The 16983-nt window shown below is 48.5% G+C and overlaps 1 protein-coding gene across 1 annotated transcript; it reads right to left on the bottom strand.

Moving 5' to 3' along the window:
* Positions 1-16727, bottom strand: LOC117397378 (transmembrane protease serine 13). The gene is made up of 13 exons (XM_033996168.3): positions 16538-16727; positions 13379-13517; positions 13004-13111; positions 12429-12566; positions 11617-11743; positions 11297-11392; positions 10763-10800; positions 10358-10520; positions 9542-9714; positions 9012-9110; positions 8757-8899; positions 1573-1725; positions 1-1407 (listed from the first exon to the last, which is right to left on the bottom strand). The coding sequence occupies exons 1-13, from the start codon at positions 16550-16552 to the stop codon at positions 1393-1395; spliced, it is 1407 nt and encodes a 468-aa protein (XP_033852059.3). The 5' UTR covers positions 16553-16727; the 3' UTR covers positions 1-1392.
* Between the last annotated feature and the right edge of the window lie 256 nt (positions 16728-16983).

Genomic DNA, 16983 nt, shown 5'->3' with positions numbered 1-16983 from the left:
TTTTTGTCGTTTTAAAATTTTATGGTTTACAGAAGAACTGGTTACATATCTACACATACACACATCAATTACAGAAACTGTACAGGAGCTTGTTCATTATCAGTGCCCCAGATTACCCAGACCTCAGTGCAAGAGCACGTCTACTGAGGAATAAACAAACTAGAAAAAACGATAACCTACCGACACAATCAATATTCTACTTCAATAAGGAGGTGCGCGTGCATAACACCACGATGCTGCAGACTGCTGTACATGGCACTGCAGGGCTGGGCAGGGGGGTCTGTACTGGTGAAGAATGATCTAAACACAGCTATAGGGTGCGGATCTCACTGTATTTGTATTGTGGAGGGGGGGGGATCATTTGAAACTCCTCGGGCTTGTCGTTTGAAGCCCCTAGCTGGCACAGAGAGAGTCTCGGAGTTGGATATTGAGTTTGAGGAGGTTTTAAAAGAGAAACTGCCAGCAGACCCTTGGTTGAAACCACCCCCCCTCGCCCTTCGCCTCGGTCCTTTCCTCTGAAGGGAAACAGACTCAACTGTATCAATTCAATCAGGACCAAGGATATAAAGGAGGTCAGAGTTCAGTGCAGCGTGCTCGCTCGTTATCGTTCCAGCAAACACATCAAAAAGGTACAAAATGCAGGGTTGTGAATTAGTGGAGGGGCTGTACACAGGAACACGTGGCTGCTCACACACTAAATCCACGAGTCTGCCACTGCAAAGTGACAAGGGAACGTTGTCTATATCCCACAGCGACGAGGACAAACCTGAGTGAAAGCATTAATAGATCATTTAAAAAACTAAAGCAGCTTTAACATTCTTTTTTCCCCTAAAAAGGAGAGAGTGAGTTCACACGAAGGACAGCACTTTTCTCATCAAAATCACAGATTAATAAAGATCTCATTTCTCTTCCAAAACTGGGACTCGGCCGTGTGCTTCCACAAACCCCAAGACACCCTGGTACCTTCCAGCGGTGAGATGTACCAAAAACACACCTCCAGCCGTGACAGAAATCTGACAGGAGTCTAAATATATCTCTCCTGTCCGGGGTGTTCTGGCACGCAACAGGAGAGATTTTGAGTTTGTTATAAAACTTTTAAAAACACGTTCGTTGTTCATGTAATGATCTTCAAGGAAAACTAAAGACAAGAATAAAACGAAATGAAAAGGCGTTTGCCCTCATCAGGACAGGACAGGCTGCTGTGTGGCGCTGCACTGGACGCAGACTTATTGTATTCTTAAACAAATATTATCACAAAAATAAAAACATATTTTAAAGGATTTTCAAGGATGAAAAGGGGAGTCATTTTCTTCAATTTCATGGAGGATTTTTCTTTTTTTTTTTCCAGTTGGGTTATGCGAGTATTCAGGAAGTCGGGCCTCAAATCAGCATCTAGGGTTTTTCAGCCTGTGGAGACAAAAAAAAGGAGAGAGCGCAAAAGTGTTTAGTGGGAGGAGGGGAGGGAGGGAGGCAGAGTGGTGGAAACGAGAAACACCGTCTAAGACACGCAGAGCAGAGTCTAGACAATAGAGAAAGAGGGAGTGTGAAACAGAGGGGGTGTCTCTGTCCTACCTCCATTCGGGAGTATATCCAGGTCAGCTGCTGTGTCACTCTGGTGTAGACCCCCGGCTTGTTTCTCGCCCCGCAGCCGATACCCCAACTCGTCACTCCAGCCAGGTACCACCGCTCACCCACCTTACACACCAGGGGCCCGCCACTGTCTCCCTGCAAGCACAGGACACACAAACTGGAGTCCAGTACACTGAAGAAGAGAACTCCTGAGAGCCAGCACATTCAATACAGTACAGTATAGAGAACTCAGTGCTGTGGATCTGAGAGCCAGCACATTCAATACAGTACAGTATAGAGAACTCAGTGCTGTGGATCTGAGAGCCAGCACATTCAATACAGTACAGTATAGAGAACTCAGCGCTGTGGATCTGAGAGCCAGCACATTCAATACAGTACAGTATAGAGAACTCAGCGCTGTGGATCTGAGAGCCAGCACATTCAATACAGTACAGTATAGAGAACTCAGCGCTGTGGATCTGAGAGCCAGCACATTCAATACAGTACAGTATAGAGAACTCAGCGCTGTGGATCTGAGAGCCAGCACATTCAATACAGTACAGTACAGAGAACTCAGCGCTGTGGATCTGAGAGCCAGCACATTCAATACAGTACAGTATAGAGAACTCAGCGCTGTGGATCTGAGAGCCAGCACATTCAATACAGTACAGTATAGAGAACTCAGTGCTGTGGATCTGAGAGCCAGCACATTCAATACAGTACAGTATAGAGAACTCAGCACTGTGGATCTGAGAGCCAGCGCATTCAATACAGTACAGAGAACTCAGTGCTGTGGATCTGAGAGCCAGCACATTCAATACAGTACAGTATAGAGAACTCAGCACTGTGGATCTGAGAGCCAGCGCATTCAATACAGTACAGAGAACTCAGTGCTGTGGATCTGAGAGCCAGCACATTCATTACAGTACAGTATAGAGAACTCAGTGCTGTGGATCTGAGAGCCAGCACATTCAATACAGTACAGTATAGAGAACTCAGTGCTGTGGATCTGAGAGCCAGCACATTCAATACAGTACAGAGAACTCAGCGCTCTGGATCTGAGAGCCAGCACATTCAATACAGTACAGAGAACTCAGTGCTGTGGATCTGAGAGCCAGCACATTCAATACAGTACAGAGAACTCAGTGCTGTGGATCTGAGAGCCAGCACATTCAGTACAGTACAGTATAGAGAACTCAGCGCTGTGGATCTGAGAGCCAGCACATTCAATACAGTACACAGAACTCAGTGCTGTGGATCTGAGAGCCAGCACATTCAATACAGTACAGAGAACTCAGTGCTGTGGATCTGAGAGCCAGCACATTCAATACAGTACAGAGAACTCAGTGCTGTGGATCTGAGAGCCAGCACATTCAATACAGTACAGAGAACTCAGTGCTGTGGATCTGAGAGCCAGCACATTCAATACAGTACAGAGAACTCAGTGCTGTGGATCTGAGAGCCAGCACATTCAATACAGTACAGAGAACTCAGTGCTGTGGATCTGAGAGCCAGCACATTCAATACAGTACAGAGAACTCAGTGCTGTGGATCTGAGAGCCAGCACATTCAGTACAGTACAGAGAACTCAGTGCTGTGGATCTGAGAGCCAGCACATTCAGTACAGTACAGAGAACTCAGTGCTGTGGATCTGAGAGCCAGCACATTCAATACAGTACAGAGAACTCAGTGCTGTGGATCTGAGAGCCAGCACATTCAATACAGTACAGAGAACTCAGTGCTGTGGATCTGAGAGCCAGCACATTCAATACAGTACAGAGAACTCAGTGCTGTGGATCTGAGAGCCAGCACATTCAGTACAGTACAGTATAGAGAACTCAGCGCTGTGGATCTGAGAGCCAGCGCATTCAATACAGTACAGAGAACTCAGTGCTGTGGATCAGAGAGCCAGCACATTCAATACAGTACAGAGAACTCAGTGCTGTGGATCTGAGAGCCAGCACATTCAATACAGTACAGAGAACTCAGTGCTGTGGATCTGAGAGCCAGCACATTCAATACAGTACAGAGAACTCAGTGCTGTGGATCTGAGAGCCAGCACATTCAATACAGTACAGAGAACTCAGTGCTGTGGATCTGAGAGCCAGCACATTCAATACAGTACAGAGAACTCAGTGCTGTGGATCTGAGAGCCAGCACATTCAATACAGTACAGAGAACTCAGTGCTGTGGATCTGAGAGCCAGCACATTCAATACAGTACAGAGAACTCAGTGCTGTGGATCTGAGAGCCAGCACATTCAATACAGTACAGTATAGAGAACTCAGTGCTGTGGATCTGAGAGCCAGCACATTCATTACAGTACAGTATAGAGAACTCAGCGCTGTGGATCTGAGAGCCAGCACATTCAATACAGTACAGTATAGAGAACTCAGCACTGTGGATCTGAGAGCCAGCACATTCAATACAGTACAGTATAGAGAACTCAGCGCTGTGAATCTGAGAGCCAGCACATTCAATACAGTACAGTATAGAGAACAGTGCTGTGGATCTGAGAGCCAGCACATTCAATACAGTACAGTATAGAGAACTCAGTGCTGTGGATCTGAGAGCCAGCACATTCAATACAGTACAGTATAGAGAACTCAGCGCTGTGGATCTGAGAGCCAGCACATTCAATACAGTACAGAGAACTCAGTGCTGTGGATCTGAGAGCCAGCACATTCAATACAGTACAGTATAGAGAACTCAGTGCTGTGGATCTGAGAGCCAGCACATTCAATACAGTACAGTATAGAGAACTCAGTGCTGTGGATCTGAGAGCCAGCACATTCAATACAGTACAGAGAACTCAGTGCTGTGGATCTGAGAGCCAGCACATTCAATACAGTACAGTATAGAGAACTCAGCGCTGTGGATCTGAGAGCCAGCACATTCAATACATGACAGTATAGAGAACTCAGCGCTCTGGATCTGAGAGCCAGCACATTCAATACAGTACAGTATAGAGAACTCAGTGCTGTGGATCTGAGAGCCAGCACATTCAATACAGTATAGAGAACTCAGTGCTGTGGATCTGAGAGCCAGCACATTCAATACAGTACAGAGAACTCAGTGCTGTGGATCTGAGAGCCAGCACATTCAATACAGTACAGAGAACTCAGTGCTGTGGATCTGAGAGCCAGCACATTCAATACAGTACAGAGAACTCAGTGCTGTGGATCTGAGAGCCAGCACATTCAATACAGTACAGAGAACTCAGTGCTGTGGATCTGAGAGCCAGCACATTCAATACAGTACAGAGAACTCAGTGCTGTGGATCTGAGAGCCAGCACATTCAATACAGTACAGAGAACTCAGTGCTGTGGATCTGAGAGCCAGCACATTCAATACAGTACAGAGAACTCAGTGCTGTGGATCTGAGAGCCAGCACATTCAATACAGTACAGAGAACTCAGTGCTGTGGATCTGAGAGCCAGCACATTCAATACAGTACAGAGAACTCAGTGCTGTGGATCTGAGAGCCAGCACATTCAATACAGTACAGAGAACTCAGTGCTGTGGATCTGAGAGCCAGCACATTCAATACAGTACAGAGAACTCAGTGCTGTGGATCTGAGAGCCAGCACATTCAATACAGTACAGAGAACTCAGTGCTGTGGATCTGAGAGCCAGCACATTCAATACAGTACAGAGAACTCAGTGCTGTGGATCTGAGAGCCAGCACATTCAGTACAGTACAGTATAGAGAACTCAGCGCTGTGGATCTGAGAGCCAGCGCATTCAATACAGTACAGAGAACTCAGTGCTGTGGATCTGAGAGCCAGCACATTCAATACAGTACAGAGAACTCAGTGCTGTGGATCTGAGAGCCAGCACATTCAATACAGTACAGAGAACTCAGTGCTGTGGATCTGAGAGCCAGCACATTCAATACAGTACAGTATAGAGAACTCAGTGCTGTGGATCTGAGAGCCAGCACATTCATTACAGTACAGTATAGAGAACTCAGTGCTGTGGATCTGAGAGCCAGCACATTCAATACAGTACAGTATAGAGAACTCAGTGCTGTGGATCTGAGAGCCAGCACATTCATTACAGTACAGTATAGAGAACTCAGTGCTGTGGATCTGAGAGCCAGCACATTCAATACAGTACAGAGAACTCAGCGCTCTGGATCTGACAGCCAGCACATTCAATACAGTACAGAGAACTCAGTGCTGTGGATCTGAGAGCCAGCACATTCAATACAGTACAGAGAACTCAGTGCTGTGGATCTGAGAGCCAGCACATTCAGTACAGTACAGTATAGAGAACTCAGCGCTGTGGATCTGAGAGCCAGCGCATTCAATACAGTACAGAGAACTCAGTGCTGTGGATCTGAGAGCCAGCACATTCAATACAGTACAGAGAACTCAGTGCTGTGGATCTGAGAGCCAGCACATTCAATACAGTACAGAGAACTCAGTGCTGTGGATCTGAGAGCCAGCACATTCAATACAGTACAGTATAGAGAACTCAGTGCTGTGGATCTGAGAGCCAGCACATTCATTACAGTACAGTATAGAGAACTCAGTGCTGTGGATCTGAGAGCCAGCACATTCAATACAGTACAGTATAGAGAACTCAGCGCTGTGGATCTGAGAGCCAGCACATTCAATACAGTACAGTATAGAGAACTCAGCGCTGTGGATCTGAGAGCCAGCACATTCAATACAGTACAGTATAGAGAACTCAGCGCTGTGGATCTGAGAGCCAGCACATTCAATACAGTACAGAGAACTCAGCGCTGTGGATCTGAGAGCCAGCACATTCAATACAGTACAGTATAGAGAACTCAGCGCTGTGGATCTGAGAGCCAGCACATCAATACAGTACAGTATAGAGAACTCAGCGCTGTGGATCTGAGAGCCAGCACATTCAATACAGTACAGTATAGAGAACTCAGCGCTGTGGATCTGAGAGCCAGCACATTCAATACAGTACAGTATAGAGAACTCAGCGCTGTGGATCTGAGAGCCAGCACATTCAATACAGTACAGTATAGAGAACTCAGCGCTGGGGATCTGAGAGCCAGCACATTCAATACAGTACAGTATAGAGAACTCAGCGCTGTGGATCTGAGAGCCAGCACATTCAATACAGTACAGTATAGAGAACTCAGCGCTGTGGATCTGAGAGCCAGCACATTCAATACAGTACAGTATAGAGAACTCAGCGCTGTGGATCTGAGAGCCAGCACATTCAGTACAGTACAGTATAGAGAACTCAGCGCTGTGGATCTGACAGCCAGCACATTCAATACAGTACAGTATAGAGAACTCAGCGCTGTGGATCTGAGAGCCAGCACATTCAATACAGTACAGTATAGAGAACTCAGCGCTGTGGATCTGAGAGCCAGCACATTCAATACAGTACAGTATAGAGAACTCAGCGCTGTGGATCTGAGAGCCAGCACATTCAATACAGTACAGTATAGAGAACTCAGCGCTGTGGATCTGAGAGCCAGCACATTCAATACAGTACAGTATAGAGAACTCAGTGCTGTGGATCTGAGAGCCAGCACATTCAATACAGTACAGTATAGAGAACTCAGTGCTGTGGATCTGAGAGCCAGCACATTCAATACAGTACAGTATAGAGAACTCAGTGCTGTGGATCTGAGAGCCAGCACATTCAATACAGTACAGAGAACTCAGTGCTGTGGATCTGAGAGCCAGCACATTCAATACAGTACAGTATAGAGAACTCAGTGCTGTGGATCTGAGAGCCAGCACATTCAATACAGTACAGTATAGAGAACTCAGTGCTGTGGATCTGAGAGCCAGCACATTCAATACAGTACAGTATAGAGAACTCAGCGCTGTGGATCTGAGAGCCAGCACATTCAATACAGTACAGTATAGAGAACTCAGCGCTGTGGATCTGAGAGCCAGCACATTCAATACAGTACAGAGAACTCAGCGCTGTGGATCTGAGAGCCAGCACATTCAATACAGTACAGTATAGAGAACTTAGCGCTGTGGATCTGAGAGCCAGCACATTCAATACAGTACAGTATCGAGAACTCAGCGCTGTGGATCTGAGAGCCAGCACATTCAATACAGTACAGTATAGAGAACTCAGCGCTGTGGATCTGAGAGCCAGCACATTCAATACAGTACAGTATAGAGAACTCAGCGCTGTGGATCTGAGAGCCAGCACATTCAATACAGTACAGTATAGAGAACTCAGCGCTGTGGATCTGAGAGCCAGCACATTCAATACAGTACAGTATAGAGAACTCAGCGCTGTGGATCTGAGAGCCAGCACATTCAATACAGTACAGTATAGAGAACTCAGCGCTGTGGATCTGAGAGCCAGCACATTCAATACAGTACAGTATAGAGAACTCAGTATGGGGATCTGAGAGCCAGCACATTCAATACAGTACAGTATAGAGAACTCAGCGCTGTGGATCTGAGAGCCAGCACATTCAATACAGTACAGTATAGAGAACTCAGTGCTGTGGATCTGAGAGCCAGCACATTCAATACAGTATAGAGAACTCAGTGTTGTGGATCTGAGAGCCAGCACATTCAATACAGTACAGAGAACTCAGCGCTGTGTATCTGAGAGCCAGCACTATCAATACAGTACAGTATAGAGAACTCAGTGCTGTGGATCTGAGAGCCAGCACATTCAATACAGTACAGTATAGAAAACTCAGCGCTGTGGATCTGAGAGCCAGCACATTCAATACAGTATAGAGAACTCAGTGCTGTGGATCTGAGAGCCAGCACATTCAATACAGTACAGAGAACTCAGCGCTGTGTATCTGAGAGCCAGCACTATCAATACAGTACAGTATAGAGAACTCAGTGCTGTGGATCTGAGAGCCAGCACATTCAATACAGTACAGTATAGAGAACTCAGCGCTGTGGATCTGAGAGCCAGCACATTCAATACAGTACAGTATAGAGAACTCAGTGCTGTGGATCTGAGAGCCAGCACATTCAATACAGTACAGTATAGAGAACTCAGCGCTGTGGATCTGAGAGCCAGCACATTCAATACAGTACAGTATAGAGAACTCAGTGCTGTGGATCTGAGAGCCAGCACATTCAATACAGTACAGTATAGAGAACTCAGCGCTGTGGATCTGAGAGCCAGCACATTCAATACAGTACAGTATAGAGAACTCAGTGCTGTGGATCTGAGAGCCAGCACATTCAAATTGAACCCACCTGACAGGAGTCGACGCCCCCTTGCAGGTCCCCAGCGCACAACATGTTTTGGGTCAGAACCCCGCTGTAGACTTTCGGGCCGTTGCAGGTGGACTGGTCGATAATCTTCACAGAGACCTCCATCAGATTGGGGGAGCCACTGTCTGAGAGGAAGAAGAGAGGCTGGCTCAGAGCAGCTCTATGAGCAGGACTACTGAAGTGTGCCAACCTTTCCTGTACTAATACCTCTCCCAGAGTCTGCTGGCAAAGACTTACCCGCTCCACTCTGCAGGGTCCCAAAGCCAGTGGTCCAGCATGCTGTTCCTGTGGCAAAGACCTGATCGAAGGTAGGCAGGCAGGCAGGCTGCACTGTACCTGAAACACACGCACACAGAGAGACAGGAAGAGACGAGAGAGAGAGAGAGAGAGAGAGAGAGAGAGAGAGAGAGAGAGAGAGAGAGAGAGAGAGAGAGAGAGAGAGAGACACAGAGACAGAGAGACAGAGAGAGAGACAGGAAGAGACAGAGACACAGAGAGACAGGGAGAGAGAGAGAGGAAAGACTTTCAAATCAAGTCCCCCTAGAATTCTTTCTTGCTCTAACAGATTCAGTTCCCTCAGCCTGTCTTGAGAGCTCATTCCTTACAGCTCTTTGAACACTTTGGTTGCTGATCGGGGTCTCTTTCATATCGCGGAGGGTCCACAGTTGAACACAGCATTGTCTTGTGAATACGTTTGGCCCCACAGAGCTGGGAGGAGCCTGCAGTGGCGTGCTGGCAGTGTGTTTACTAAGCTCAGCTGCACGTACTTGAGAAGGAGACCGGGCTCTTGAGCCTCATCACTGCGATGTCGAAGTCGTTGTTTGTCTTGCTGTATTTCTCGTGCACGATGATCTTTGACACGTATAAGGGTGATGGGAGGGGGTACTGTGAAACCAAGCCCGCATACACCTTCCAGCTCCCGGCGTTCTTGTACTCCGCACTGCAGGGGAATGAAGGAGCGATTAGAGGACCCTTTGTAATCTCCCAGGTCCTCAGCTCTAACCACTAGAACACACTGCCTCCCTCCCAGTCCCTCCACTCTAACCACTAGAACACACTGCCTCCCTCCCAGTCCCTCCACTCTAACCACTAGAACACACTGCCTCCCTCCCAGTCCCTCCACTCTAACCACTAGAACACACTGCCTCCCTCCCAGTCCCTCCACTCTAACCACTAGAACACACTGTCTCCCTCCCAGTCCCTCCACTCTAACCACTAGAACACACTGCCTCCCTCCCAGTCCCTCCACTCTAACCACTAGAACACACTGCCTCCCTCCCAGTCCCTCAACTCTAACCACTAGAACACACTGCCTCCCTCCCAGTCCCTCCACTCTAACCACTAGAACACACTGCCTCCCTCCCAGTCCCTCCACTCTAACCACTAGAACACTCTGCCCCGATCCCTCCCAGTCCCTCCACTCTAACCACACTGCCTCCTGGTTCCCCAGCTCCCACCACTAGCTCTCTCTGCCTCCTCGTTCCCTGCTGGTTCCCCAGCTCCCACCACTAGCTCTCTCTGCCTCCTCGTTCCCTGCTGGTTCCCCAGCTCCCACCACTTGTCCTGAAGGGTTGAGCAGTCACCTGGGGAAGCAGTGGGCTGCACTGATCACAAAGTTGGGTGCCACGATCGTTCCCCCACACGTGGGATAGTTATTGTGGTGCAGGCTGACCTGCCACGGCCACTTGCCCAGCATGGCAGGAACACCACCTATAATCCGACCGGACACCTGCTGCACCCCGCAGTCTGAGAGGGAGAGGGAGGTTATTCCAGGAGTGCTGTTATTCTCTCGTCTTGCTGTTCTGTGCTGCACTTTGTACTGATCGTCATGAATTACAAGATGCTTTACAATCCCAGGACTGCTGTTCATCAGCCTGTCATTGACTAATATAGAACTTACAAGCACACCGAGGCCCCCACAACTCAACACACAGTGAATACAACTGTACTGTACACGCTTATAATCAAACCAGCAGAGCTACACTTACCTATACACTGCAGAGATACACAGCCTGGGCATGTGGAACTGGAAAACAAAACCAAGAATTCACTTGTTACCAAACACAGCCTGGCATCACTGACATACGCTTACACACATGCCCGCCCCCCCCCCCCCCCCCCCCCCCCCCCATCCACCCCCCCGCCCCGCCCCGCCCCCCCCACGCACCGCCCGCCCGCCCCTCTACGCTTGTGCTTCTACAACTACTGTGCTGTAAAAGATCAGAAACATGAGGTTTGAAAAGTGACCCCTAGTGCGCCCCCTGCAGGGGAATCCTATGCCACAGAGCGGAACCCGCTAGTCATTAATACCCCAGTGTTTCAGATCATCCTTTAGAAAAGTTTACTGCTGCATTTCTGTACGGCATTTCCACAGCCCCCTCCCCTCCCCTTCTCTCCTCTCCTCTCCTCTCCTCTCCTCTCCTCTCCTCTCCTCTCCTCTCCTCTCCTCTCTCTCTCTCTCTCGCCCTCCCCTCCCCTCGATTTCTCTCGCTCTCTCCCCTCTCCGGTAAATAAAGCAGTACTTGATTTGGAGCTGTCCCTGGATGGTCTGGGACGGCTTGCTTGGAGATACAGTCAGTGCAGGGGAGGAACCCCCGAGGGTGTCAGTCTTGTAAAATCTGTAGGAGAAGAAACACTAGGTTATTATCACTAGGTTATTATCACTAGGTTATTATCACTAGGTTATTATCACTAGGTATCAACACAGTGGTGCAATTCCCACGCAAGGGTTAGAGCAGGCGTGCCGTTACCTGAGCGGACCTGCAGCATTGCTATTACTAGAGACGAGAAAGAGCAGTAAAATCAATCAATCAATCAATCAATCAATAAACTCTGCAGTTACCCATTGAACCCTAGCTGTTTGCAGGTCTTGTCAGCAAAACTGTTACTCCAGGTCGTATTGCAAACTGGATAAAACTTCTTATCCTTGGAATTCATCATCTGGAGGGAGTTGTTAAACCCAAACCGCACTAGAGAGAGAGAGAGAGAGAGACAGACAGAGAGGAGGGGGAGAGAGAGAGAGAGAGAGAGAGAGAGAGAGAGAGAGAGAGAGAGAGAGAGAGAGAGGGTGGGGGAGAGAGGGGGAGAGTTCTTTAAAGCTCTCTGTTATCACAGCAGCTAGTGCAGTCACCAAGTCCCTCTGTGTAAATGACTTTGTTTTTTCCTCTTCATGCTTTAATTAAAAGGCTCCCCATTGGCTCAGAGCTCGTGTCCCTGTGTATATCCTACCCGCCCTTATCTGACAAAATGCAGCCTCCCATTCGACGTCCCCTGCAGGGCGATTCAGAATTCACGCAGCCTTGTCGGAGCGTCGTGGAAGCCGGAGGGCGCGCAGGAGACGGTCCGCAAAGGAAGAAACGTCTGTGCAGGAGTCGCTCTGCGCCGCACCGTTTGGCCACCGGAGGGGCTCGCTCAGCAACGTTCATGTTTAGAACAGAAAACAATGCAAAACAACAATGTTGCACGGATTGTGAATCGCCCTGTGTAAGCTCCTCCGGGGAAGTATAAGGAGGTTTTTAAGATGAGCGTATGTCTGTATTTGAACTTTTCTAACATCGCCCCTCGAGCATGTGCGTGTGCTTCTCTCACTCCAATGTAAGTGTGCCCCGTGCTCATGTGGGGGGGGGGGGGGGGGGGGGGGGGGGGGGTGCTCACCACAGCCCAGCTCGTCTCCTCCCTGTGAGCACTCTGCTTTGCCGTCGCAGTACTGGGTGCCCGCGGGGCAGGTTTCAGCCACATAGGTGCTGTCACTGCTGTTCGTCGCACTGGAGAGAAGCTGGGACCCGTACCGCACTGCGGAGCAGAGAGAGAGACCACAAGGTTAGTCACAACAGCTGTCACTCCTCCTCCCAGTCCCTCAGCTCTAACCACTAGACCACACTGCCTCCCTCCCTCCCAGTCCCTCAGCTCTAACCACTAGACCACACTGCCTCCCTCCCTCCCAGGCCCTCAGCTCTAACCACTAGACCACACTGTCTCCCAGTCCCTCAGCTCTAACCACTAGACCACACTGCCTCCCTCCCTCCCAGTCCCTCAGCTCTAACCACTAGAACACACTGCCTCCCTCCCAGTCCCTCAGCTCTAACCACTAGACCACACTGCCTCCCTCCCTCCCAGTCCCTCAGCTTTAACCACCAGACCACACTGCCTCCCTCCCTCCCAGTCCCTCAGCTCTAATCTCAGACACAGCAACTCAACCACACTCCCTCTCTCCCAATCACAACATTCACCTCCCAGCCAGATTGCTACGCCAATGAGCCCGCTGAGGATAAGAGAGCCCCCAGAACCGCCAAAGCACCGCTTGTTCCCACCGCACAGCTTGGACTTCGGGGGGATAGCTGTGGAGGAGAAAGAGGTTATACTGAGATAGCGTTCACTGTGCGCACCCCTCCACTAACTGTGTACACTTCACTGACGCCAAGACCAGTACTGAGCCCCAGTACGGAGGTCTCTGTACGATCCTGCTACTACTACTAATGATAATAATAATAATAATGATAATAATAATAATAATAATAATAATGGCTACATGACTAGGCCCTTTCATTACTGAGACAGAAGGAGTGTACAGTAAGTAATAAAGCCCGACCCATCACATGTCTTACGTCTCCTCTCCTGCGCCACGTAGGTCGGGGGCTGCACGTGGGAGGGCGGGGGGATGTAGTAGGGTTGGTAGTTGATCCCCTCTCCAATCTCAGAGTGAGGCTGGACCGGGTTCGCGTAATAGGGGTGAGGAGGGTCATTCTGGGGAGAAATAAACCGAGTCACACAGCGGCCAAACACACGAGAGAAAAAGCAGGGGGTTAAAACTGAAGAGCTCACCAGCACAGTAACCTGGACCCACAAAGTGTCTCCGTGGACCCAAGCCTGCCCCACATAAACCTGGGAGCACCATCATTTCACCCCACGGGCATGATCAATGACATGCTGAAACACATGGGATCAGAAGCACTGCCACACCCAGTCCTGCCCGACCCGACCCGACCCGACCCGACCCTGCCCGACCCGACCCTACATGACCCTGCCCCACCCGACCCGACATGACCCTGCCCGACCCGACCCGACCCAACCCTGCCCGACCCGACCCTACATGACCCTGCCCCACCCGACCCGACATGACCCTACACGACCCTGCCTGACCCGACCCGACATGACCCTACACGACCCTGCCTGACCCAACCCGACCGACCCTGAAACTGCACTCAAAATGAAGGGAAAATATTCAAGTGCTGCATTTCTAAAACACTTCCCAAAATAAATAAGAAAAAGTGAAGCAGCAGCCATTTCTCACCCCCAGGGGCTTCGTCATCAAAAGACTAGGTCAGCGAGACAGGAGGCGCAGAGGGACCACCGATTATGTTTTTAGCAACTGACGAAGTTACAAAATTTGCAAGTTACAAAAGCATCTCAGGAGGCACGATTCTGTGTGTGTGGTTTTTTGTGTTTTTATTTCCAAACAAACACACAACAAAAGTTAAATGTTAAGAGTTTGATGCTTTTAAACAGCCCAGAACACCAACAGAGCAGAGTAAAGTATTCTACAGTTTAATAGCTCGGGACTAATATATTGTTAGCCCTCCGTGAACAAGGATGGCTGCAAGGGTGACGTCAGGCCAGGAAATGAATTCACAACACAGGCAACTGCGGGGGAAAACCGAGACGCAATGAAGCTCAGCCTTTATTAAAGCAAACAAAAGACTTACACAAAACAAAACACTTCAAACAAAATGGCACAAGGGCCAAAACAAACAGACAGGCCAAAACAAGGACAGTGCTGGTGCAGACCCAGCACACAGAGCGATTGTTTCAGATTGTCAGGAATCAGATGTACAGAAGCTATCTGTGTTTAGAACTGAGCGGCATGAGGAAACAGCAATGCAAATAAAATGTAAACATGGCAAAAGAACTGACTCCAGCTCTAATATACAAAACTCCTGCCCGCTGGACTGCGTGAGAGCCTTCCTTTAGCTCCTCAGAGTCAGGAAGGGGTCCTGTCCCAGGCATTAGCCCAGACAACCCCTGCCTCTCTCTCCGGCCATGGTCAGGAGCTGGTTACACTGCCTGTGAGCTGCTGGGATGAGCGTAGATGAGCAGCTGGGAGCTCTACATTGACAGCTGTGTGTTTTTTTTCTCAGTTTACTTTCTTTCATTCACTGCGAGGCCTCAGAAGGCAGGCCTCGTTGACAGTGAAGTTTGTTTAAGTTCCCCTGTGTGTTGTTTTCCCAGCAGGGGGCGACACACGCTCCTAGTTCATCTCAACCACTCTGCGAGCTAAACTGGCCCGTTCCTGTACAGCAGAAGGGGGTTATAATGATAAAACGCAGACCCATACAACACAAAGCAACACAGACATTTTTAAAATGAAATGACTCCCTTCTTTAGGTATTTAAAAAAATGACACAAGAAAAACATATTGTTCTTGTGCAAGGAATGGTTCACCACCCCAGGCAAATCAAGTCTTAGCATACCGTCCCTCTCACAAGGACGTTTCAAACACACGCACACACACTATATACATATATATATATATATATATATACAGACAGACAGACAGACAGACAGACAGACACACACTATATATATATATATATATATATACATACAGACAGACAGACAGACAGACAGACACACACACACGTAGACAGACAGACAGACACACACACACACACATATAGACACACACACACAGACAGACACACACAGACACACCCATCCACACCCACTCAGCTAAGGAGTGTTAGGATTCCCAACGCACAGCAAACAGCCAGCCATGACGAAGCATTTCTTTACATCATTCACACCCTGCAATACCTGCTCCAGCATCGATTCTCAAAACAGAGCAGCATCTAGAAAACATACAGGAATCTCTTCAATTCACTGAATGTGTTCAGTTCCTTCTTACAGGGTTTCTAAGTTTTACAAAACCTGATTGGGGGGCAGTCTTGACGATGCATCGGAGTCTGTGAACAATCGATCGACTGGTCCTGCGTGTCAGGGATTGAAACAGGACACCCTCTGAAAAGAGGTGTGACCCGTTACCCCACGGTCAGCCACAGGGGGTCTATAAAAATCCCATTCCTTACAAATAGTGTGCGTGGGGGGTTGTGCTGAGCCACTGAAACTGTGCTCCTGTCTCCAGGGCTAGACTCTGTCCTGGAGAGAGCAGTGCTTTAATGAATAGACCTTCACACACAACTCTCACACAGACACTGATACACAGAGGCTGAGGGTGGAAATCACAGCGACTTCTCACACAGAGGAGTCAGGCTCGAGGGATTCCGAAGAACCCCGATTCCGACGTACCCCAAGATTAGAGAAGAGGTCATGCTCTATCAATCAGTAATCCCCGACATTTCATTTCTATAAATAAAATGAAAAGAAGATCAGAAAAACTGCTGTGAAATCGCTTGAACACAAGAAGATCGGATTTTCTTTAGTTTTTTAAAAAGAAAACGGATTTAGTTATCTGAAAACTGGTACCCTTGTCATGAATCTTGAACTCTCACTGAACACTAATAATAATAATAATAGGCACACCTTGCCACATTTGTGTTCTGATCTTAGATTGAAGGTTTTAAAAGCTCAAGTCACTGGACTCTCTCTGTATAACTAATGAGATCCCAGTTTTGTCTGCCTGTTAGATTCGATCATTCAGAATTACAGTGCAATCAAAAATCACAGACTCTTCCCAACAGAGCATTCATGAAAACCGATCACAAACCCCACAAGAAAGCAACGAGAGCCGTCCAAACCCAGGTACATACCGGCGACGAGGCCATTTCACACAGACTGCTCTGTGCCTTGATTCACTTTGACTTCCTCTATAAAACTTCAGAGCACCTGCTGCCCCTTCCTCTGTGAGCCAGAGTCTGTTTGTGTTTCAAGAAGTGCTGCATCTACCCTTTAACAAAACTGGATGAACCTGTCGCTCTCTCTCAGAGCAGAGCCACTCCCTCCCAGACCACACTTACCTGACTCAGAAGAGCCACACAGAACACAGGAAGCCGTGAAACTGAGGCCATTTCGGCTCTGATAGGCTCAGCGTTGTGTGGTTGTCTGTAGGCCACCTCGATCCAAAATGGAGGACAATGGGGTGCAGTTTCATAAGCACCTGAGCAATTGCATTCTTGACCAAGCGCACCTGTGTGCACCTGACAGGGAGACTCATTACACACACCTGAGGGCAATGCAGCTCTTCAGAACAGGAAAT

The sequence above is a fragment of the Acipenser ruthenus genome, chromosome 39 (assembly GCF_902713425.1).
Source record: "Acipenser ruthenus chromosome 39, fAciRut3.2 maternal haplotype, whole genome shotgun sequence".
Taxonomy (NCBI): domain Eukaryota; kingdom Metazoa; phylum Chordata; class Actinopteri; order Acipenseriformes; family Acipenseridae; genus Acipenser; species Acipenser ruthenus.
The sequence above is the reverse complement of the archived record's forward strand: the minus strand, read 5'-3'. Positions and strand labels throughout refer to the sequence as shown.